This window comes from Pavona decussata, unplaced genomic scaffold (assembly GCF_977016875.1).
Source record: "Pavona decussata unplaced genomic scaffold, jaPavDecu1.1 SCAFFOLD_201, whole genome shotgun sequence".
In the NCBI taxonomy this organism is placed as follows: Eukaryota; Metazoa; Cnidaria; class Anthozoa; order Scleractinia; family Agariciidae; genus Pavona; species Pavona decussata.
The window spans coordinates 560,780-586,470 of NW_028145609.1; the positions used below are offsets into that span (position 1 = coordinate 560,780).

The 25,691-nt window shown below is 40.0% G+C and overlaps 1 protein-coding gene and 3 pseudogenes across 2 annotated transcripts; 1 reads left to right on the forward strand and 3 right to left on the reverse strand.

Annotated features, from left to right (window-relative positions):
* Positions 1–24,631, reverse strand: LOC146461175 (uncharacterized). The gene is made up of 6 exons (XM_085087148.1): positions 23,979–24,631; positions 21,436–21,524; positions 19,825–19,953; positions 19,500–19,742; positions 8,730–9,017; positions 1–1,987 (listed from the first exon to the last, which is right to left on the reverse strand). Exons 2-6 carry the CDS (start codon positions 21,515–21,517, stop codon positions 960–962), a joined length of 1,770 nt encoding a protein of 589 aa, XP_084943274.1. The 5' UTR covers positions 21,518–21,524; positions 23,979–24,631; the 3' UTR covers positions 1–959.
* On the forward strand, positions 5,798–8,196 carry LOC146461176 (uncharacterized; annotated as a pseudogene). Its single transcript, XR_014857477.1, has 3 exons — positions 5,798–5,843; positions 6,610–7,621; positions 7,712–8,196. The product of XR_014857477.1 is annotated as an uncharacterized LOC146461176 (transcript).
* On the reverse strand, positions 12,140–13,744 carry LOC146461177 (uncharacterized; annotated as a pseudogene).
* LOC146461178 (uncharacterized) lies at positions 15,180–16,783 on the reverse strand (annotated as a pseudogene).
* Positions 24,632–25,691: the final 1,060 nt, after the last annotated feature.

A 25,691-nucleotide genomic window follows, 5' to 3' on the forward strand; every position in this document is an offset into this window, starting at 1 on the left:
CAGCACTAAAACGTATCGGATAGAGCTTAAGCTTTCACACACAAAACGCCAATTACGGATCGATTTTTGTGCCGGAACGATGCTGCGCTGCTTTGGTCTTGAAAACGAATCGTCACACATCGGATAGGTTTTCGTGGCACTTTCTTGAGTAGTGTGGACAGAGAATAGAACCAAAACAGAAATCACGCAAGGAGGAGCGTGGATTGGATTCTAGTGGAAAGATGGCCGCGGTTTTGGACCACTTCTGTTCACACCAGGCCGGAGTATTTTTCACATCGGCATCAAATGCTATCCAGCATAGTGTTGACATAGCCTTATAGTACAAGAGTATTAAGGAATACTAATGCTAGTATTGCGATCGGTCAGAACATGTTACAAAGGATTTAAAGGTGTTCCCGATCTCAGTTTACGATTTTTGCTAAGTCACCTTCAGCTTGTGCACACAAGCCTTTGACTCAAAACTACACATATCCCATGCTACAACTTTTGCTTCATTTTACCTTAGTTGGGGTCACCACATTGCATAATCTAAGCCACAATAGAGTTTCTAGGGAAAGACACTGACCATAGACTCAATTCGATATTTTACCCTTTAAAGTACCATCAAAAAAGTGTCTCTTGAGATGTATAACACAAACCATTGTGCACTGCTCTTCAACCTGAAGTAAAATAACATCCTCTATGTTGACGCCACAGTAGGAGAATTCACAAATGAAATTTTTGTGCTGTAATTTCTGTCAAAGTTCCTGTTCAATTTATGCTTACTTTTCTTATTCTTTGACTTCTCTCTACCCTTTTTTCGGTACATAATTAAGTTTTGCGACCCTTATAAATACTGTATGTCTTAGTGTGATTCTGTTAAGCTCTGTTTAAAATTTTTAACTAACAAACAAAAGACTCCAACTTTTTCGCCATGTCCGTTATAACTTCGTTGTCCATTTGATACTATTTTGTTCAATTTAGACCCATTTATACAGGGGGCTGTTGTTTCCATCGTATGCAATTACAAGGTAGGTGTGACCCTTGTACTCAAACGATGTCATATCACAAGCTGCTTGAGTTGAAATCTCTCGGTATTTGATGAATGTTTGTCCTGAGGTTTGGTACACAACTGAGTTGCCACGCCAATTGGCCACACCCAGGAAAGTTTCACCACAGATCACAAATGGATGCCAGGCGAAGGCTCCATTGGTGAGAATAGACTGGTAGAGAATGAACTTGCTTCCATCCCACTTGTAAATGGACGAATTGACGTTAAATGCATGTTCTCCATTGCGAAAGTTTGCAAAGGCCAGGAATGTGTCATCATTGATATTGAACGACTTCACATCGTAGGCGCCAGTCGTCTGAAGATCTTGTATTTTGACGAAACTACCCCCTGACCACTTGAACACAGTGGAATCAATTCTGTAGCTGAAATCGTAATGGTTTGCAAAGGCAATAAAAGTTTCACTGTCGATTACAAATGCAGTGCATCCCTCGGCTCCCACAGTTCCTATCTCTTGAAACTTTTCAAACTGATTGTTCTTCCATTTGTAGATCACTGAATTGATTCTGTACCCCGAGGTATCATGGCGATAATTCGCAACCGCAAGATACTGTTCCTGTAATACCTTGAAGAAAGTGAAGCTGCTTCCTCCATTTGTCGGAATCTTTTGGAAACTGCAAACTGCAAACTGGTGTCCATTCCACTGATAAATGACGGAATTCAATATGCTTGTAGATCCGTAATAACGATTAGCAAGAGCAAGATAATGTCTATCAGCAATCATAAAATATTCAATGTCCAATCCTCCAGTAGTGTTTATGGTTTGATAGACAGAAAATTTTCCCGTTGTGTCGTTCAGTTTGTAGATAATAAGGTAATTGTAGTGAAAGCTAACGAAGGCGAGAAACAGACTTCCATTAATGCTGAACTGTTCAACAGCGTGAACACGTCCGGTTGACAGATCCTGATATTGTTTCCAGTGTAGACTACTGGAACAATCTTAGTAAAGAAACAAACACATCATTAAACTTTCAAAACTATTAATGTATCCTCGAAAGAATACAACAAAGTGACTGTGATCGTAATGTAATATTAATGTGGACTAGACAGCAAAAACTCTTCTGTTGACGTTCTGAACCTCGTTTTTCTACATTAGCTTTTTACTTCATGTTCAGCACAATTTGCAATTAGTCAGTAATAATAATAATAATAATAATAATAATAATAATAATAATAATAATAATAATAGTAATCTTTACACAGGGAGCCCACATCACGAAAGTGATATTCAGTGGGGCCCTGTAGATTGAGGTAAAAACAACTACGTTATGTTTTAAAAACTTACAAATGATTTAAAAATTGCAATTATTTAAAAGTAGGAAATACAAAGACATCAATAAGAAGTAAAAATTAGAAACAAGAATTAAAAACTAGCTAAAAACACGCTCTTTGATACGTTGCTTAAAAATTAAAAAAAAATTAATTTTATGTCTTTGAAAGACTGTTCTAAAAGGTTCCATTCCTTAATACCCTGGTAAAGGAGTCTCTTCTTTCCGTAGTTTGTTCGTACGCGTGGAAGACGGAAATCATTCTTTCTCCGGGTATTATAGGAATGGATGTCGCTGTTCTTAAGAATATTAAAATTATAATCTACGAGTCCATGAATATACTTAAAAGTGATCATGTATCTGTTTACAAGGCGACGTCGGGACAAGGTTGGCCTGCCAAGTGACTTGAGTGCATCGGTTGCATCGGCATAGCTAGGCAAATAAAGGATACCTTTTCTGTCTTATTTTGCAGAATCTGCAAATCGCCCGTAAGTGTAGTGTTATCTTTGTCACCCCAGATAACATCAGCATAGTCAAAAGAGGACCAATCAAAGTGTTATGCAGTGTAATCCGTGAATCTAATGGTAAGAGACGATTGTTGTCAGGCATTCTTTGTCAGACAAAGAAAACAAGTACCTTAAAACAGTGATCTAATAACGCTGGTATAATTTCATCTATACTATATTAAGGAGACTTTGCGGGGGGGGGGGGGGGGGGGTTGGGAAGTCTCGAAAATTAACCGGATAGAACTTTCTTGCACGAGTACATGTTGATCCCCTGTCTGTCTCTATATTTCAATTAGTGTATCGTAATGGCTGGGGTCGAATCAGTCTGTATGACTGTCAGGCGTATGTTTCGGCTATTGTTATGTAAAATATCCTAAAGGAAACAGTTTCGTACCAAGTTTCAATTTTCGGGCTCTAATATATAGAGGTTAAGTTTTTCAAAGGGCCTCCTTTACTAATTTTGTTCAAGTAGCTTCCACCATGGAGGTTGAGTCCGCACTCCACCTCATGCGATCCCCCCCCCCCCCCCCCCCGCAAAAAAAAAAAAAATATGCGACAGTTAGCACGTAGCTCCATTCCGGTCGGTGACTTTTATTCAAATCGTCCAAAATGATTATGTTAACCCGCTGCAAGTATAACAGAAGCTAAATCGGCCGAAAAACCGAGATAGAAGCGGCAAACATGTAGTAGGAGTTGTGTAGGCGTTCAAACCTCATTCTTCTTTCTAACAGGTAATCGGAATTGATTTTTCCCAGTGCGAAAGTTCGACATGCGAATCATATTGAAAGATAACGACGATAACAAAGGACAGCAAGGGACACAGGTTGACCATGGTCCTCAATATATCAGGAGGTGAAACAGGATCAGTAAATGACGTCTTCTCTCGCAGGCTGGCGATAGCCAACATGCTTTAAATTAGTCATCAAATTTTCAACGGCAAAAGCCACTGAGCCAACAAGTGTAGACATCAGTTCGCAATAAATGTAGAAAGTTGGTGACCCGTGTGTCTATTCCAAAGGGTGTAGGGGGAGGACGAGAAGGGCATCATACCCAATTTCAAATCAAAATACAGACGAGGTCACCCTCGGGAAATGGCTAAGTGACCGTTCAATACAAGTTGAACAGAATACACGCCAAACACGATAACTGAAACGCCATTTTATATGACAATTGATGACTTAGTGACCTCTTAGTGTACAATCAGTGGAAGGAACACTCACACAAAAATCACCGACTCGGTTACGAAACTGCAACAGTAAAATGGCACGACAGAGGTGCACAGGATAAAAATGGACTAATAACGCCGAGTTCCTAAAGTCATCTGGGCATAGATCATTAGAAATTCGATTACCTGGTAAGGTTTGTGTAATAAAGATTGAAATTACTGCACAGCGTCGTTAATCAACAAAAATTTAAAGATTATGAAATCGACGCTGCCAAGAGAATTTCAACCGACGTTTCGGCAATGCTGCCTTCTTCAGGGTACAAAACTCTGCCGTTAAAAAGTTCGTTAAATTAGCTCACATGCCCAAATACATAATCGCACGCGTGCGCGCAACGCACGTAGCAGCCCGCGCGGGCAAGTGAAAAACAAGCAAACAAATAAACGTAAAACTAAAGTTCTGGCTGAATATGCACACTCTATCTGCAGTTAAGTTTGGGAGTGTACGAAAACCTTCCACAACGTTTAACTTGAAATATATTTAAGACGGCCCTAAATATATATTGCCTTATCCAGTGGATAAAGTTATCCAGCCTTTGAACAAATGGGGCCTGATTAAGGCCACTAGAACCTAACAATTCCATATTTAAAAATCAACCGCATCTCCTGCTTTTTCTGGTATTCTTGCTTGCGTAGACCAGCCTTCAAAACCGTAACCTTCAAATCTTCGTGTGTATGATCCGCTTGGTTAAAATGTGCAGGCACAGGAAGGTCATTTCTCCCATTGATGACATCTCTACGGTGCTCCGCCAACCTACGATTTCTGCCACCGCACTTTATGCATTTCGCTCCCCACGCTGGACACTTGCCATTTTCGAAAGGATGCACTTTACCACAGATTTTACATGCTAGTTTTCGGTTTCCCCGCGCGGCTCTTCTTGGAATTGTCATCGCGGCGGTGTGAAGGCGGGTGTTTATCTTTCACGACGTTTACATCTTCGTTGGAGGCACCAGTTGCAAATTCGTTACTCTAGAGCTCTTGCAAAGATAGATAAACTTCGACAGAGGGAGATTCAGTTCTTGTAGAAGCCGTTTGCGAGTACGGTGATCTTGAATGCCCACGACGATCCCCTTACGGATGATCGAATCACTCATGCAGTCACAAACATTACATGTTTTCGCGGTTGTGCGGGGAGTGTATACAATATGCGAGCCAGAGAGGCATGCGAGGCAGACGTGCGAGGCGAGGCTAACCGGAGTGTTTTTTAGGCTAACCTGAGTGCCTCACACGTCTGCCTCGCATGCCTCGCATGCCTCGCTGGCTTGCAGATTGTGCATCCCCGAAGGGCGGTGACACAAACATCAGTACTTTAATTTTCCTGTTGATTTCTGGAGTTCAAAGTGTATCTCTAAAAAGGTTTCGTTCAGTTCTCCGATGGTGAATTCTTCGAACTTTTGTATTATCTTCGCCAGGTCATTTCTATCGTCACGGCGGCCGTATTAAAAACCGTTAAAAATGCATCGGCACCAATACGGTGGAGAAACAACCTAGGGACACCATGTACGGTGGCGGTTGCATTTCGATTTGAGCAATGAACACGTAGTTGCTCCATATTTGTTTCCATACTTTCTGGTTGTCTGCCACGTTCCCTGTCGTAACTAATTAGCCTGTGAACAGGCTCCCAAGTGGGGTTTTAGGGGAAAAAGAGAAAAACTGGCGATTTTTGTCTTTGCACTATACCCCAATTGGCAGCCTGTTCACATGCTATAACCAATTTGCCAGGAGGCATTATTTCAGCCATCGCGCCGACAAATGAGTGTTGCACAAGTCCTTGTTGTGGTTGTGGCTGTTGTGCCAGGTGACGGTGCTTCAGGCGCTGTTTCCGTCGCAGAAATGTTGACAGGATTATTGTAGCTGTAGCGCGGCTCCGTAAGCGGTAGCCGAGGGATTCGTTGTCCTATTTCGCTGCCACCATGTTTCAAGATCCTTTAATCCACCATTAATTAGCATACAGCGCAGTCCAACATGAGGAGTCAACTTGATCTTAGTCTAGTTGATCATTGATAGAAATCAGGTGCATATTGTAACACTATGTAAACGGCCTTTCCGTTAGTAATGCAACATTACCGAAAGCACAAAATATTAATACCTAAATGACAGATTTCCCTACCCTTTCATATACTTCGACTCTTGAAATCTCTACTCTTTCATATCCCCGAAGCATGAAAATGGTACCCCTTTCGGGCGGAGCCTCCCTGTATAGGCCACTATAGGGTGTACCCCCCTCTCGGAGCTATCTTGCTAGTTCGGGATTACCCGTTTCCCGTCCGCTTGGCATCGAAAGTATCCCGAGCAACAATGCAATCTTTTCTTCGATTTTCTCGTTGTTCTGGGATAAAACGCTCTAATATGTTTGGTAAACTCTCACCATTCACCTAAAGGAAAGGAAAGAGAATGGAATCAACCTGGTGTAGTGAAAATTTTGTTTTAGCTACAATGAATTTGAGTTGCCTTGTGTATACGTGTAGCATCTTAATTAGGTTGATTTTGTAAAACTTATTTTCTCAAGTCGTGTGCTAAATTGATTAGTTCTCTAGGTTTGCAAAGACTATTTAAATCATAAGGTAGTGAAAGTTGCGTTAAGTGTTTAAAGCAGTTCAGAAGAGTGTTTTTCTCAAGTTCGCCAAAGACGTTCACGTTCACGCGACTCATGGAAACTAGAGATTCACCCAATCACATGGAAGATGTGTGAAACCAGATTCCAGATATTCTTACTGGTGCAAATTTGGAAGATATTGGCTATCACCGGGGCTGCTACCAAAAGTTTACGACAAACCAGGATCGGTTGAAGTGTAGCGTAATACCAAGTGATAGAGGCTCGACAATACGCTCTTCCCGTAAATCATCATCGTCATCTGCCATTCGGCCGTTTCCTGCAGAGTGCATTATCTGTGGAAAGCTTGAACTGAAATTGTCGGGAAAACAGAGCGATGCATCAAGTTTCCAATGTTCAAGACCGAGGATAGAGCTCTAAAGGGGCCTACTTCGAAACAGATTGAGCCTCAAGCCCTTGAACTAGGTAATAGCCGTCTACATCGCAAGGTGCAAGGCGAAGACTTGTTTGCAAGAGAGGCCCAGTTTCCCCAGTCTTGTCGCAAATCATTTAATCTGAAGTACATCAATTACCTGCATGCTACAGCCAGAGCCACTAACTGTGACAAAACTGATACAACTCAGGATCGTAAGGCACATACGCATCTGAAGGCATTCACTGTTGTGCTTGATTTCATTCAAGACTGTGTTATTGGGCAGAACGAAGTCGTGTTACTCGCATCTCTGCGTCTTCTCTACATTCAAGAGTTACAGAAAAATGGCTTCGCCAATCCAGAGTATAGAAGTGTGCAATTGAGAGCACGACTTGAGAACAATGATATTCATGAATTGACTGCCTTTGCCAATGTCACTCCAGGTCACTAAAGTCCTATTACCCATAATCTGGTCTACAGTGCCAGTATCTCCGCTGCAGTTGTGGTAGCCTACGTATATAAGCTGGGGTCCAGAGACAAGTATGAGGCAGAAACTAAACACCATGGAGGATCTAACAAGACAGTCAAGCTCACTGCCTCACAGGGAAAGGTATGTGACCCTGCCTTGGTACTATAACGAACTGTTGTATGATCTTCGAACTTACGTGAGGGGTAAACCACTGTTCCCTTAATTTTTCAGGTTATCCAGTACCGTGAGCAAAGTGACCTTGCTTTCATGCTACTCATCAAGTCTCAACACCTTGATGAGCCCATTGACTTTGACGAGCTAATTCGGTATTCGCTTTCTCCTGTCCCTCACAGCCTTGGCACAGCTGACTGTTTCTTCAATTAAACAAACAAGACTGCAATGCTTCATTATTTCATGGAAGATGCCCCCGACAAAGTGCCTTACCCAACTGATAGCTTCTACATCCAGGAGGGAAACGCGCTTTTCCACGCCCTGAAGAACCTCCCACCGACCTTTGGTGCGATATGCCTCAAGGTTCTAGATGAGACGGTGGCTAAGAAGAATTTTGTCTTCTCGACTGATTCATACCATGCTGACTCCATCAACGCCCAGGAAAGGCTTTGTCGTGGCTTCTCCCAGCGGTATATCATAAAGGGTCAGGCAACATAACTTCAAGCTATTCGTTTCAAATGAGGAGAATAAGCTACCGGCTCCGACAACTGCTACTACGGGTCTGGGGTAACAAGGGATCGAGAAATGTCGGACAGCTGTGGCAGTGGTGGAAGGCAAGGCATACCTGCCGGACACATCCCATGACAATGTGAGTATATTAAAAGTCATAGGATGTAAACTATGCTTCCCCAACTGCGTATTGCTACAATATTTAATTATAAATGACAAAATTACGAATTTCAGGTGATGGTATCCGAGATCCATTAACTTGGTTCTAGCCAGGAGGAGACGGACACACGAGAAGTGAAAATTTGTGGCTAAACTTAGACACTGTGGTAAATAAAAATGTTGCAATATTAGTACATTATTCAATTTTTCTAAATACCATTGCCGTTAATGCAAGGACCTTAAGACCTAATTAATCAAAAAGATATCTTTATATACAACTTTAAAACAATTGAGTTATGTAGAATTCTTAGAATTTTTCTTTCTGCTAAAGCCACCAACGACAAATCCTCATTATGAATAAACTATAGCGAAACAGCCTCACATTCAAATGAATACGTATTGTAATCACCTTTCACTGTTAAAGTGAGCCTTTCTGTGGGTCCATCTCCATAATAATTGAACGGGGTACATCTGTAGCTGACCTGATTGACTCTTTCACCAATTGACGTTGTATACGTTTCAGCATTACTGCCAGTTGTAGTGTTAAATATACTCTCCTGCTCTTTGTAGAATCGATATTTTGCAGGTGGGTTGGCCTGTGCACTGCACGTGATGCTGCTGCACGTGATGCTGAAGGATGCATTCGCACAAACACAGTTCGATATACTCGACAGACGTGTGTTGATTGGACGATAATCTACGATGAATGAATGTATAAATGGTTAATGCGGTTTGGAAATTTTTATGAAGTCATGCCTGGATCATTTTGGTGATCCTTTAAAACATAAAAAAAGATACTTTTATGGAATACTTCCAAACAAATTGCAATTGAACTTGTGAATTACTTGTACATTATCCTTAAATTCTTTAATTCAATTTATACTTTGATAGCTCAAATTTATCGTTTGTGTAACGATTGTATTTCAAAGGTGTTGATCGCGAACTTTCAAACTCTACACTGTATTTCGACGTCATGAAACAGTGAAAGTGAAAATAGCGAATATCGAAACTTCTTTAAACATATATTGTACGAAACAAAACTAGAAAAAGCGAAGGGCAAAAACTTCATTACAAAAAACTTCGTAAGATAAAGACGAAACGAAACGCGGAAAAGACGAATGCCCACACACCCTAAAATGCAACTAATATTTAGACCCGCTTATAAATTTAAGTACACGTAAAAAAAAAAAACGATATGAATAATAATTGAACAATAGACAATTAGTTGAGAATGTTTGCTTGCTTGTTCCGAAAGGTGTTTGCTTCTTGCTTTAACCCCCTCGTGAACATTCTCCTCTCCCTCGATATGCACGAAGTTGCATGTCGGTAAGCTAAGAATAAGTCTCTTTGCAAATAATTAATTAACTGACAGTTTCCCTAATTCATTGTTTTGTCCAGTTCTAAAGGGCACACTTTCGACACGTTTCGATATAAAACGGTCGGTTGCACTTGAACTTTTGCTACTCATTCACGTCCGCGTTCTCCTGGATAAACTTCACTAACTAAGGTCTTTCTAAGAGTCGAGCTATTTGTTTCTTGAGTTAGGCGAGAATAACCATTCTCTAATCCAGTGCTGCTCTCTGGAGCGAGCTGTCCTTCCCCTCTGTCCATGGAGAAAATTATTCAGTGTCAGCGGCACATCATCATTTGGATCCATGGTTTGATAAGTTTATGGTCTAAAATTAAGTTCATTAAAGCCTCTGCTCCAGTAAGAGCCGTCATTAGTTCTTCATCGTTGATGTCAGCTGATGGATGGCGTAGATCACTCGTTTGGCTTCTTTTATCATTATTTCATATACTCCCCCGAAATGAGGTACTAAAGGGGGTTGAAATTCCATTTCGTATGCTGATTCGCCGCTGACTTCTGAATTTTGTCCTTTACAGATTTATATTGTCAGTTCGCGCAACTCTTTGTCTGCTCCAACAAAATTTCCTCCGTTGTCGGAGAGAGCTCTTTGCGGAAGGCCTTTGCGATTTATCATCCGACAAATTAAAATGCGTTGAGAAACGAATCAGTATCCATCTCAAATGCGACATCTAAATGCATACTCTTGACAATAAGCAGGTGAATATTTTCTGGGTTTCCCTCTTTCCAGAATCGTAAATAATGAGCCAGCAAAATCTTCAGTAACGACGGGCTGCTTTTAGAGGTTCCTTCACTATTATCCTTGGTAGAGGCGTCATCAATTGCCAAGCTTGAAGTCAAATCGGCTAACTTTTGATTTGTTCCGTTAATGCGATGGACTTTCAAATGATAGTTTTTGACAATCAAAGTGGTAAATTAATGTACCCAAGGATGAATTATTGGGAAAGGTGTTTCGTGTGGCGGAATGAACTCTGCGTATTTGAGGCGTCCGACAATGCGTAAAATTTCAGATTGAGCAGCTTTGATTTCTTCTAGAGAAATTTATCCGGCTGTTCGTTCTGCTTTGGGTAAACAGCAGTTATGCAGGAAGCGTTAAACAAACGCATGTTCCCTTGCGAGTCGCATCCACCTCCAAAATCGACGAGGTTCTAAGCATCAGTCTAATGACCTTTCTTTAGTGACTGCAGTCTCCGTACTTTCTTGACTACCTTAAATTTCAGGTTTGCTGAAACGCCCTCGTGATCGAATCTCTTTGTCGAAGAAGAAGATGTTTTAAAGTGTTGACACGACTCCTGCTAGTGTCGCCCATGTTGAGTACTTGACCTTTAGAGATTGGCTTTTTTATATCCCTCCCCTTATCTGAGTCAGAGAAGAGGCAAGTGTAAGATTCACATTCTTTATTAGAACTGTTCTCTAATGCTTTTATCATTCCTTTTACTTTCTCTAGTTTTTTGGTTAACGTCTCGGTAAGCTTTTTTAATGTTCTCATGTGCCTTTTTGGTGTCCTTGGCCGGACGTGAATAATTCTTGATGAGTCTGGAATCGTTCGTCTTCCTGCCTTTGGAAATGTTTGCTACGTTCTACTCTTCGTTGGTGGAAGCGCGTTAATGCGCCGACTAGTTTTTGTTCTGCGTCCCTTCGGATGCGGCTCACATCCATTTTAAAATCTTCGTCCGGCGTGATGTTCGCGCGAACGTTGTAGCGTAGCGATTTGGGACATGTTCTCTTCGCGGCGGCGTGCGCCTCCAATTTGGTGATAGATTCTATTTTTATAATTTGCTTTTCAAAGCTTTAGCGCCGTCATCTTGTCTTGGCCGTTTTCTTCGTTCGCTTCCTTGCTGTTCTTCGTGGCGACGCTTGACAATCGGCAGACTTTGTCCGCTCTTAGAATCTTCATCGGAGTCGGTGATGCTAATGTTGATGGGCCGGATTCAAGCATGCCTTCTTCAGTTAGTCTGAGGTTGCTCATTTTCACGTTCTAAAACAATACTGCAGTTTCGATTCTAAAGCGAATCTCTTTGTTAGTGTCTCTGGAATGACAGTATTTCAACTGGTACCATTCCGTGCTTGATCTTGTTCTTGCCGTTTTTATAGGCGTTGTGAGGATCGAAAATTCTCGCTTGCTATTGGTTCTTTTGGTTGACCAATAGCTAGTATGATGCTTTGATCCACACAGAGTTGTGTTTCTTCTGAAGTTCTTTTTGCTGTTTTTTGGAGTTGTGAGGTCTCAGTCTCGTATAATGAAGTATTATAGGAACAGCATTCATGCAGCTGAAATAGCTCGCTATTCCTTTTTCTTTGCTGTGGTCTAGTAATTCTTGTACATGTTGATAAGTGGTGCTATAGGACGAAGCAGCACGGAGCTCTGCCTAAATATATCGCAGAGATGTTTTAAAGTGTTGACAGGCCTAACACCACTCCTGCTGGTGTCGCCCATGTTGAGTACTTGACCCTTAGAGTTTGGCTCTTACAAGTATGCCTTTTAAACATTTTCCTCTCTGGTAGGATACAATCGGTGGATCCTGATAAATTTCTTTCAGCAGAGGTTGATTCTCGATTAAATGTCATTTGCTCATTAAGTTTTTTTTTAAGTTTGGCACTGATGGATTGTATTGTGTGGCAAAGGGAAAATATTTTCTTGCGCATTTTCTGTTTCTGACGAAGAGCCGATTTCCTGTCTTTAAATTGAACATCTGCGAGGACTTTATTGACCAGAAGATCTGCGTAGCCTCGTACACGCAAACGTGATTTAAAATCTTTTATATTTTCTTCAAAAAGACTTTTGGAAGAACTGGTTCTTAAAAGTCTGAGGGCTTCGCGCTTGATAAAACCTTTCCTGATGCTAAGGGCGTGGCAGGAAGAAAAATGCGTGTATTGGAACGTCTCAGTTGGTTTGAAATGCGTTTTAATGTCAAAGACGTAGTCTTTGTTGAATCTTTCGCCTTTGAATACTGTTGTGTCTAGAAAGTTTATTTATTTCTATGATACTTCAGCTGTGAACTTGATGGTTGTTTGGTGCCTGTTTGCGTCTAAAATGAAAAGATCTATCTCCTCTCTTTTAGTGTCCCACAAAGAGAACACGTCATCGATGTATCTTTTCCACTCGAGTGGTTTCTTACTGCTCTTGTTGATTATTTCTGTCTCTACTGCAGACATAAAGATGTTTGCGAAGGCAACCGCCATTTTCGTGCCCATTGCGGCTCCATGTGTTTGGAGATAGTTCCTCCCATTAAATTGGAAGGAGTTCTCCTGAAGTATAAGTCTAAGTAGTTCTCTAAGAGAGTGTGTTGGTATCGGAGTGTCTTTTTTATAGAATGTTTCGTATGCCTTACATACAGTGTCTATTCCTTCTTCCTGTGGGATGTTGGTGTACAGCCTAGTGACATCCATTGACACTAGAATTGTATTCTCTGGGACTTTAGTCCTCTCTATAAAATTAATGAAGTCTGTCGTATCTTTAATGTGCGATTTCTGTGTTTTTGCTATAGGCTGAAGAATGTTGTCTATAAATGATGATATTCGTTCTTTAGGGCTATCACATCCCGAGATTATCGGTCTACCGACCGGGTTTTTCTTGTGAATCTTTGTTAGTGTGTAAAACACTGGTATGCGAGGTTGGTAAGGTGTCTGAGGAAGCCATTTTGTGGTCATTTCGTCTATATGATGTCCACCTTGTAGGTCTTTGATAATATTTTGTAGTCTTTGGAATGTGTCTTTGACCATTGGTGCTTCTAGGGGCAAATAGTTATTTCTGCCATCGAGTTTTATAAGGCCCTCTTGTATCTTATCTTGTTTGTTGATAATGACCGTTGTTGTGCCTTTGTCTGCCTTCTTAATGTTTATTTCAGAGTTTGTTCTCGACTCTCTAATAGCTTTACGCTCGTTGTACGACAGGTTAGGCTTTGGCTTTATAAGTTTAATCTTAGCGAGTTCTGTTTTAACTTCTTCTAGGAAAGTTTCTAGGGCAACTGATCTTTGAACTGACGGTTCCCAGTTGGATTGAACGTAGAACAGATGTGGTTCACTACTCTGCCGTGAAATATGTACTGGAGACGCATTCTTCTCGCGAATTGCTTAAAATCTAGTAGCAGTTGTTGCTTTACGCGTTTTTCTTCTATAATCGGCGTAGAGATGAATTTCAGTCCCTTTGCTAGTAGATTTGTCTGATCAGTTGTCATTTTGTACTCTGAAAAGTTTTTGATGTGCTTCTGATTAGCGTCTGTTGATTTTCTAATTTGATCTCGTCTAACGTGTTTTCTTCTCTCGCTATGTTTTTTGTTTCTAAATTTTCAGTTTTTTATATCACTCCCCTTACCTGAGTCAGAGAAGAGAAAAGTGTAAGATTCATATTCTTTATTAGAACTGCTCTCTAATGCTTTTATCATTCCATTTACTTTCTCTAGTTTTTGGGTTAACGTCTCGGTAAGCTTTTTAATGTTCTCATGTGCCTTCTTGGTATCCTTGGCCGGACGTGAATAATTCTTGATGAGTCTGGAATCGTTTGTCTTTCTGCCTTTGGAAATGGTTGCTCTCTGCTCTGTTTTTCTGAGCTTAATCGTATTACGTTCTACTCTTCGTTGGTGGACGCGCCCTTGTTCTGCGTCCCTTCGGATGCGGCTCACTTCCATTTTAAAATCTTCATCCGGCGCGATGTCTGCGCGAACGTTGTAGCGTAGCGACTAGGGACATGTTCACTTCTCGGCGTGCACCTCCAATTTGGTGATAGATTCTTTCGATTCTTTTTTTAATTTGCTTTCCAAAGCTTTAGCGCTGTCATCTTGTCTTGGCCGTTTTCTTCGTTCGCTTCCTTGCTGTTCTTCGTGGCGACGCTTGACAATCGGCAGACTTTGTCCGCTCTTAGAATCTTCATCGGAGTCGGCTAACAGCGACTTTTCCTCTTCGGCGTTTATGTCGTTAGTGTCAGGTAGCTCGGCCTCGCCTGATGTTGATGGGCCGGATTCAAGCATGCCTTCTTCAGTTAGTCTGAGGTTGCTCATTTTCACGTTCTAAAACAATACTGCAGTTTCGATTCTAAAGCGAATCTCTTCCGTTGTTGCTTTGTTAGTGTCTGTGGAATGACAGTATTTCAACTGGTACCATTCCGTGGTTGATCTTGTTCTTGCCGTTTCTATAGGCGTTGTGAGGATCGAAAATTCTCGCTTGCTATTGGTTCTTTTGGTTGACCAATAGCTAGTATGACGCTTTGATCCACACAGAGTTGTGTTTCTTCTGAAGTTCTTTTTGCTGTTTTTTGGAGTTGTGAGGTCTCAGTCTCGTATAATGAAGTATTATAGGAACAGCATTCATGCAGCTGAAATAGCTCGCTATTCCTTTTTCTTTGCTGTGATCTAGTAATTCTTGTACATGTTGATAATTGGTGCTATAGGACGAAGCAGAACGGAGCTCTGCCTAAATATATCGCAAAGATGTTTTAAATTGTTGACAGGCCTAACACCACTCCTGCTGGTGTCGCCCATGTTGAGTACTTGACCTTTAGAGTTTGGCTCTTACGAGAATGCGTTTTAAAGATTTTCCTCTCTTGTAGGATACAATCGGTGGATTCTGATAAATTTCTTTCAGCAGAGGTTGATTCTCGATTAAATGCCATTTGCTCATTAAGATTTTTTTTAAGTTTGGCACTGATGGATTGTATTGTGTGACAAAGGGCAATATTTTCTTGCGCATTTTCGGTTTCTGACGAAGAGCCGATTTTCTGTCTTTAAATTGAACATATGCGAGGACTTTATTGACCAAAAGATCTAGGTAGCCTCGTGCACGCAAACGTGATTTAAAATCTTTTATATTTTCTTCAAAAAGACTTTTAGAAGAGTTGTTTTTTAAAAGTCTGAGGGCTTCGCGCTTGATAAAACCTTTCCTGATGCTAAGGGCGTGGCAGGAAGAAAAATGCGTGTATTGGAACGTCTCAGTTGGTTTGAAATGCGTTTTAATGTCAAAGACGTAGTCTTTGTTGAATCTTTCGCCTTTGAATACTGTTGTGTCTAGAAAGTTTATTTATTTCTATGATACTTCAGCTGTGAACTTGATGGTTGTTTGGTGCCTGTTTGCGTCTAAAATGAAAAGATCTATCTCCTCTCTTTTAGTGTCCCACAAAGAGAACACGTCATCGATGTATCTTTTCCACTCGAGTGGTTTCTTACTGCTCTTGTTGATTATTTCTGTCTCTACTGCAGACATAAAGATGTTTGCGAAGGCAACCGCCATTTTCGTGCCCATTGCGGCTCCATGTGTTTGGAGATAGTTCCTCCCATTAAATTGGAAGGAGTTCTCCTGAAGTATAAGTCTAAGTAGTTCTCTAAGAGAGTGTGTTGGTATCGGGGTGTCTTTTTTATAGAATGTTTCGTATGCCTTACATACAGTGTCTATTCCTTCTTCCTGTGGGATGTTGGTGTACAGCCTAGTGACATCCATTGACACTAGAATTGTAATCTCTGGGACTTTAGTCCTCTCTATAAAATTAATGAAGTCTGTCGTATCTTTAATGTGCGATTTCTGTGTTTTTGCTATAGGCTGAAGAATGTTGTCTATAAATGATGATAATCGTTCTTTAGGGCCATCACATCCCGAGATTATCGGTCTACCGACCGGGTTTTTCTTGTGAATCTTTGTTAGTGTGTAAAACACTGGTATGCGAGGTTGGTAAGGTGTCTGAGAAAGCCATTTTGTGGTCATTTGGTCTATATGATCTCCACGATGTAGGTCTTTGATAATATTTTGTAGTCTTTGGAATGTGTCTTTGACCATTGGTGCTTCTAGTGGCAAATAGGTATTTCTGTCATCGAGTTGTATAAGTCCCTGTTGTATCTTATCTTGTTTGTTCATAATGACCGTTGTTGTGCCTTTGTCTGCCTTCTTAATGTTTATTTCAGAGTTCGTTCTCAACTCTCTAATATCTTTACGCTCGTTGTACGACAGGTTAGGCTTGGCTTTATAAGTTTAATCTCAGCGAGTTCTGTTTTAACTTCTTATAGGAAAGTTTCTAGGGCAATTGATCTTTAAACTGACGGTTCCCAGTTGGATTGAACGTAGAACAGATGTGGTTCACTATCTCTGCCGTGAAATATGTACTGAAGACGCATTCTTCTCGCGAATTGCTTAAAATCTAGTAGCAGTTGTTGCTTTACGCGTTTTTCTTCTATAATCGGCGTAGAGATGAATTTCAGTCCCTTTGCTAGTAGATTTGTCTGATCAGTTGTCATTTTGTACTCTGAAAAGTTTTTGATGTGCTTCTGATTAGCGTCTGTTGATTTTCTAATTTGATCTCGTCTAACGTGTTTTCTTCTCTCGCTATGTTTTTTGTTTCTAAATTTTCAGTTTTTTATATCACTCCCCTTACCTGAGTCAGAGAAGAGGCAAGTGTAAGATTCATATTCTTTATTAGAACTGCTCTCTAATGCTTTTATCGTTCCATTTACTTTCTCTAGTTTTTGGGTTAACGTCTTGGTAAGCTTTTTAATGTTCTCATGTGCCTTCTTGGTGTCCCTGGCCGGACGTGAATAATTCTTGATGAGTCTGGAATCGTTTGTCTTTCTGCCTTTGGAAACGTTTGCTCTCTGCTCTGTTTTTCTAAGCTTAATCGTATTACGTTCTACTCTTCGTTGGTGGACGCGCCCTTGTTCTGCGTCCCTTCGGATGCGCCTCACTTCCATTTTAAAATCTTCGTCCGGCGTGAAGTTCGCGCGAACGTTGTAGCGTAGCGACTAGGGACATGTTCACTTCTCGGCGTGCGCCTCCAATTTGGTGATAGATTCTTTCGATTCTTTTTTTAATTTGCTTTCCAAAGCTTTAGCGCTGTCATCTTGTCTTGGCCGTTTTCTTCGTTCGCTTCCTTGCTGTTCTTCGTGGCGACGCTTGACAGTCGGCCAACTTTGTCCGCTCTTAGAATCTTCATCGGAGTCGGCTAACAGCGACTTTTCCTCTTCGGCGTTTATGTCGTTAGTGTCAGGTAGCTCGGCCTCGCCTGATGTTGATGGGCCGGATTCAAGCATGCCCTCTTCAGTTAGTCTGTGGTTGCTCATTTTCACGTTTTAAAACAATACTGCAGTTTCGATTCTAAAGCGAATCTCTTCCGTTGTTGCTTTGTTAGTGTCTGTGGAATGACAGTATTTCAACTGGTGCCCTTCCGTGGTTGATCTTGTTCTGGCCGTTTTTATAGGCGTTGTGAGGATCGAAAATTCTGGCTTGCTATTTGTTCTTTTGGTTGACCAATAGCTAGTATGACACTTTGATCCACACAGAGTTGTGTTTCCTTTGAAGGTTTTTTTTGCTTTTTTTTGGAGTTGTGAGGTCTCATTCTTGTATAATGAAGTATTATAGGAACAGCATTTATGCAGCTGAAATAGCTCGCTATTCGTTTTTCTTTGCTGTGGTCTAGTAATTCTCTTACATGATGAAGAAGAAGAAGAAGAAGAAGAAGAAGAAGAAGAAGAAGAAGAAGAAGAAGAAGAAGAAGAAGAAGAAGAAGAAGATGATGATGATGAAGATGAAGAAGAAGAAGAAGAAGAAGAAGAAGAAGAAGAAGAAGAAGAAGAAGAAGAAGATGATGATGATGATGATGAAGAAGAAGAAGAAGAAGAAGAAGATGATGATGATGATGATGATGATGATGATGATGATGATGAGGATGAAGAAGAAGAAGAGGAAGAAGAAGAAGATGATGATGATGATGATGATGATGATGATGATGATGATGAGGATGAAGAAGAAGAAGAGGAAGAAGAAGATGATGATGAAGAAGAAGAAGAAGAAGATGATGATGATGATGAAGATGAAGAAGAAGAAGGAGAAGATGATGATGATGATGATGATGATGAAGATGAAGAAGAAGAAGAAGAAGAAGAAGAAGAAGAAGAAGAAGAAGAAGAAGAAGAAGAAGAAGAAGAAGAAGAAGAAGAAGAAGAAGAAGAAGAAGAAGAAGAAGAAGAACAAGGCTATTTAATAAGATTTTCTGGCCACTCAGTTTTCTTAAAAGAATTTTGGGCCTTGCCACCAGGTCTCATAATTGGCCAGCTCGGTTGCTGTCATACTTCTAGTTGGAAAATCGGCAGGATTTTCGTCCGTTGGGATACACATGCACTGTTCAGATCTAGACGCTTGAATTTCGGCAACCTGTTAGCAACGAATGGCTTAAATCTTCGACTAGGATTGGGATCTCATTCGACACGACTAGAAAATTTAGAAGCCACTTTCGAGCATGCATTTCAGCTCCATGACACAGTTGTTTAACTGCTTGTAAAGTTCAATTCCTTGATCATCATTAGGCATCGAGTGCAGGCTTTCTTTTCGCACTTGCTTGAGTTGCGTATATAACTGCGATGATCATTCACTTATTCATTCTCTCTTCTGCAGTTTAAAAACTTGAATGTTTATATATTCACTTTCATCTCATCAACGCAACTCTACGGGTATATTACAAATTTATAACATGACTAGCTTCCAATTGGCTTGATAGCTCAATTGGTAGAACACTACAACAGTATCGCAGAGGTCATGGGCTCGAATCCCGTCCAAGCTTGAATTTTTTTCAGGCTTTCATTTCGAAACTTTTTAAGTTGCGTATAAAACTGGGATGATCATTTACTTATTTATTCTTTCTTCCGCAGTTTAAATATATGAATTTTCATATATTCACGTTCATCTGATTCAAAGGTGCTTAACGATTATGGGTGAAACAAGGATTTTAATAAGGGCATTGTTTAACGTGTCCACAGCTGTTACCCTTTGCACATTACCGGAACTCTTCTGTATGTAAAGGCAATGAATGTTACACTGGTATCATAAACTAAACTGACTCACTTTGTACAAACACGTTGACGCTTCTATTGGCAGCATTTCCAACACCATTATTAGCAGTGCATTTGTAGACTCCTTCATCCTGTTTACCACTGATGGTCAAAGGAAACGTTACAACACTGTTATCAGAAACTCGCGTCCAGACGATCTTTGGAGTTGGATCGCCATAAGCTGTACACTTGAGTGTCAAAATATCCCCTTCATTCTTTGTCTGATTACTAGAAATGTCTGTAATCTCTGGTGGATCTATAGCAAAATTAACAATGAGAGAACGTAAAATAAAAAAGAAAATTAACAATTGCCGTCGTGTATCCAGTTCTCTACCCACCTGTACAAGAGGTGCGTTCAATCTCAGCCGCTATTCTATCCAGTAAGTTCTTCACGCGTTCCTGTTCTTTCTTGTCCTCTTCCTTCTGTTTTTTGATCTCATCAATGACTTTCGTTTCCTCAGGGGAAGCTGAAAGCAAATTGTTTAGTAACCAACTGTAAATGAAATATCCATCACCAGCAGAATTATTTTATAAGACAGAATTATTATTATTATTATTATTATTATTATTATTATTATTATTATTATTAGTATTATTATTATTATTATTATTATTATTATTATTGATCACCACAACTTTCCCCTTTGTGATTAGACTCCACTTTGTAAAGTGCGTTTTCGTGAAATAATATCCTACGCAGGTTTGAAAAGCACAAGTCGGATACATATTATCCACAACAAAGGGAATTTTTGTTATCCCGCGTGATAAGAATTCGTGCACTTTTGGGTCATTTCGGGGAGACATCGCGGTGATGGTTGCACCAAAGACCTGATGATGACACAAAATTGATGACACTGCCTTGGTCTAAAACTATTAATTTGAGAGAAAAGCATTAAGAATAAGACACAATCAGTATGTAGCAGCCGTGTAATGTGGACTTATTTAGAACACTTGGCATTTAGAAATTGAAATCAACAAATTGCATTTTGTTATGTTTTTCTATTTGTCCGATTCCCTTGCTTAATCCTTCTTCTTCGACCAAACGTAGATGAGCAGGTTTTAGAAATCATCGAGGATGCATCAAAAATCTGAATGCTACACTGTGTGTCCTTTCGCGAAGACATCGCGGTGCTGGTTGGACCAAAGACCCCTCAGCAGCACGGCCTGCACACTGGCAACGAATTAAGAGCTTCAAACGGCCGTCATGCTGCTTCAACCTGAGGCCGGGGAACCGAGCTCAAATCCGGCAGCTTCTTCGTCCTGTGATTTGGTTTTTAGCAAAACCACGCACTTGTAGTGTCCGAGCAGGCTTGCTCAAGGGTGCAGAAATATTAATATGATCAGCAGAACACAAAAAGGGCACGATAAATTTATACAAAACGTTTTTCCTCTAAAACTAAAGGTTTCCCATCTTGGTTAGGTTTTGGAAACAGTTCGTCCCTTAAAGAGACAGTATCACGCTATTTTTAGTAACACATCGAAAATCGGAAAGACGCTATTCGGTTGATAGCAGCCAAGATATAGTGACAAAATTCTATTAAAAGACTATCAGAATGCAAAGAAACTATCCAAGGATACTTTCGCCGGCAGATGGCCACGATAGAGAGGGGTTCAAATTTGAAAACGTGTGGCGGACGTTTTCAAATTTCGCTGTTGTAACGTACTAAAAATCGCCGGTTGTACTATATTTTGGTTCAACCTTTCGTCTTAGAATCACTATTAATATTTATTTTAATTAGCGATTGAGAAATTAATTAACACAGTTTTCAAAGTTTAAATTTAGTGAATTTATGCCAAAAATCATGATATCTCCCATCGATCTCCCATGATACTGCCCCTTTAAGTAAATGCGTCACGTTAAGGAAAAATTTCGGACGGCTGAACTTTTACTGGTCATTAGTGGCTGCGGCCTGCTTTAATTTTTCTATTTGAATTATATTAATATTTACCTTCATATTTTGTTGGCTGCTTTGCAATCATCACTGGATACATGATCGCGAGAAGAAAGATCATTGTTTCCTTAACCGCCATATTGTCGCTAAAAGAGATGGTTAGATGTATAGGTTACTAACAAATATTGGTCTTTCGTCAACTTCCATTAGTGAAAGTACCTTAACGATGTTGTGCCAAGTAAAGAGAACCAAATAGGGGCAGCGTGGCGCCAAACTTGTAATCCCGCGGTCTTCTGTTCAATTCTCTCGTTGGCCGCTAGCTGGAGTTGTTTTTCGGTAGCCCTGAGTTCAACTCGTCGGCCAAGAATAGGCAGGCTGATCTTCCGACCTCCTGTCAGTTGCTATTTTTAATCTGTTATGTTTAGTTTTTTTTTTCTCATTTTGTTGGGTGGATCGATTGGCTGAAAACTAATATCTATATAGACGAGTTAAAAACCAATTGGGTTACAAACCAATTCCAGAGAAATTTCGAGAGAATAGTGGCCCATTGGTCAACTACTCTTGGTGTAGTTACGTTATGACCTACTGAGACAAAGCCGACGAACACAAATACGCCGACCAAGGACCACAAAAACAATAACTCACGCGATTTTTCTTTACTCAAAATTTTTCTACAGAGATTAAATTTTGGAGTATGAGAAAGAGAGCTTAAAAAAAAAAATGCTTAAAGGCCTGAATGGAAATTGTGTTTTATTTTTGGCCTTCTAAGGCGTAGGGCACTTTTGCTGCCGGTACGAAAGGAAAAAAAATCGTATATAATTTAATTTCAGTGATGAGCAAGTATAGCTTTGACATGTTGGAAAACATTGAATTTTCGTCATTAAAACGGGAGGAAAATGTAAACCAACGCATTCTGTTGAAGTAATAAATGAGAAACTTCAAAGTGATAAAAATGGTTAACTTTCCATCTTGAGAGAGAGAGAGAGAGAGAGAGAGAGAGAGAGAGAGAGAGAGAGAGAGAGAGAGAGAGAGAGAGAGAGAGAGAGAGAGAGAGAGAGAGAATCCGCCTCTCTCCCCCTGGAACAGAAAACAACCAAATTATGGTCTAGATATAGTTAACTGGAAGTGTGTAGCGCACATTGAAAGATTAACGGATACCTTTTATTCATCACAACAAGATCCAAACATTTATTTACGGAATGTATTTCCCCACTGACGCTTTTGTACCATTACCATCTATACACTGATATAAGGTAGAATCGTAGAATCATTAGTCAATTTTGAGTGACATAAATAAATATTATATTACTTATTATAATATTACACTAATAACAGCTTGAGAACTTGGAGAATAAATGACAGTTACTGACAACGAAGGACGCAAACGACGAGAAATAAATTAAGTATAATGTCATGGGTGACAAATATTTTCTTAATTTTAGCATTCCTTCAAAATTCACATGTGAAATTACTCGACGCAATAGACAAGTCAAAAACTCATAATTTTGGTCTTAATGCGTCACTCATATTGAAAGGCATTCAAATGGTACACTTGTGAAATTGGGAAAAAATTTCACGGTAATCGTTGAAAAAACGGGATCAAATTAAAACAGGGTTTGGGTAAACGATTTTCCAGCGAGTACTAAATACAACTATACAAGAGGCGAGGGGAAAAGAGACAAGTTGAAGGATATAATATGAGAACCCATAATTGCGGGAAGAAAACGTAATGTAGGACAGCTGGCTGCGTGCAATTTTGTTAATGCTCCTTGGTAAACGCCATTTGTACGAACTTTAAAAACAATAAATTATAATACAAGGCCGATTAAAAACTTTGGCCCATTTTTTCAGTTGGTAAAATGTGAAACACGGACAATTATTAATAGCAGTAGGATACTAGCTTGGAAGAAAAAACAAACCTGTAAAATTCGGAAGAAAAACCACTCCTTTTTGTTTGAAATTTAATTCCAATTTCCTGACTCCAATTCAATATGACAGCGAGAAGCCTGGATTTAAGAAGCTTTTGTTGACCATCGTGAAGATCGCATAAATTTCCTTATAAATTCCCTAAACACTTGATTTATTGTTCAAAAAAATATCAATAGCCAACAACCACGGAAAGGTACATTGTGCGCCCAAGCAGCTAACAGTGAGTTTCAAACTATTTCATGGTTGAAGTTTTTCATACAACTTGTAGTGTCCCAAACAATTGGATTTCTTCCCGGACTGGTTTTCAGAGAACAACCCAATAAACAAAAAAACAAAAAATAAAAATGTTCCTTGAATGCTTTTTTTGTATTTTTTTTCTTTGCTTTCTCTGCTTTTTGGTTTTATTTTTTGCCTTTTTTTCCGCTGGCTGGTTTTGGAAACAAACGGCCCAATTATAAGATTAATATCAGGATATAAGTTAAATGAGATAGTTTGAACGGCTTAATGCTGTTGATATCCGGCTTTCTTCCTTGGGAGTCTACTGCATTTGTATTTCTAGCACTAACTGATTCCAGCATGCATCAACATAGTCATAACACAATGATTGTTCGCCGAACATAAGGACAGTTAATAAAAGAATGAGAAAAAAAAATAAACAGGTCATCACCTACCTAGCTGTACGTTTTCAAACGTTCTGATTAATTTGATCAGATACGCTTCCTTTTGTTAGTGTAGTCTAATAATTGTCTGGTCGGAAAGGGATAATAAGAACTTGTTTGATTCCCAATGCAAAAATTAAATGCCTTATAGAAGTTGCGGTACTTTAATGTAATGCCTTTTAGAATATGGGTACTTTAACTTGATGGCTTGTAGAAGTTGCGGTACTTTAATTTAATGCCTTTTAGAAAATGGGGGTACTTTAATTCAATGCTTTAGGAAGTTTAGTGTTTTGTACTGCTGCCGGTTGTTGAGAGAGCGAATAACTTTATCCAGAGGATAAGTCGTTATCCGGCAAATAAAATGTATTGGCTGGAGAACATTTGATCCGCTGAATAGCGATTTATTTGCGGGATAAAGTTATGGGCATTTTGAACTGCCGACCACTCTAGGGCCTGCACACATCACCATGCGGGCCGCGCGACTTTGAAGCTTTTAATTTGAAGCTTTTCAGAACCCTTAAATGCACCGCTTTTAAGACTTCTTAAATACACGGCTTTTAAGACCCGTTAAATGAACCGCTTTTAATACTGACCTTAAATTTACCGCTCTCAAATCTTCTTGAATGCACCACTTTGAAGGCTCCCTAAGGCCTAGTTCAGACGCCGAACTTGTTGCCTTGAATTAAGTACATGAAAAGTTCGGCGTTTGAATCAATTGAGAACGGCTACTTCAATTTCAGCTGTTCTTCAGCCTGGCTCAGCCGGGAATTTAGGCTTTGGAACGGCTTCGGTTCAGACGTCGAACTTTTTTCATGAGCCGAACCTAATGCACAAATTATTATAACGTATTTCAGATGCTGTCTCTCTTAGAGAGCATGATTTGCTTCAAGTAAATTAAGTTCGGCGTCTGAATCAAAAGGCGGGAGTTTCGCTATTTGGGCCGACCTTAATTTAAGTTAAGTTCGGCTCATGAAAAGTTCGGCGTCTGAACTGTTGTTATTTTTTTAAAATTAGTGCAGCGAAGACTTCTTAAACTGCGCAAGAGGAGACAATTTAAGAAGTCTGATGGTGTGCCACTTGGTCTGGCTACTCCTTAGGTAAATATTGATTGTTAAAATAACCCCCTCCCACCACCCCCCCCCCCCCCCCCCCCCCCCCCAACCAAAAAAAGCCATTTTAAGCCCACATCAAATGACTTGTGATATCACAGTTGTCAAGTAAAAAAACCAATTGTAAACAAGTCTAACAATGAGAGGACAACAACGCTCATTTTTCCTTTTTCCTTTGTTGGGTACTTTAAATTTGCTTCTTGCTTGTGTGGTTATGGGATTTGTTCATCAAAGTTTCCATGTTGCTTATGCATTTTCTTTCTTTTTTTTTCTGAAACATATAGCCAACAATTCAATAAACCCATCGTGAAAAAAAGAAAACGTGTACAATTTGTCCTTTATTCCTTTACTCTCCACAATTAAAAGCTTATTCCGATCGATTTAAAAAAATGAGACGACATTACAGCTTTTTGGGTTCAACCCTCCTTGGAAATATAGGTACCTCCTTCCAATAAGCGCCTCTATCCAACAAGGTGCCCCTTTGAATGATTTTTTTTTTTTTTTAACAAGCGTCCCTGTCCTAATAAGCGCCCTTATCACGCAAGCTTGTTTATTCCAGTAAGGGCCCCTATTCTGTTTCAATTCCATCAGATTGCATTGAGATCAGCCGTGGTTC

What these genes read in the sequence shown, in the direction of transcription:
- LOC146461175 (XM_085087148.1), bottom strand. Translation starts at nt 21,517, where the DNA reads ATGGCGGTTAAGGAAACAATGATCTTTCTTCTCGCGATCATGTATCCA. An exon ending in TGAACGCACCTCTTGTACAG is followed by an intron (nt 19,743 to 19,824) that starts GTGGGTAGAGAA and finishes ATTTTGCTATAG; the next exon opens with ATCCACCAGAGATTACAGAC. An exon ending in GCTCACTTTAACAGTGAAAG is followed by an intron (nt 1,988 to 8,729) that starts GTGATTACAATA and finishes TTCTTTACTAAG; the next exon opens with ATTGTTCCAGTAGTCTACAC.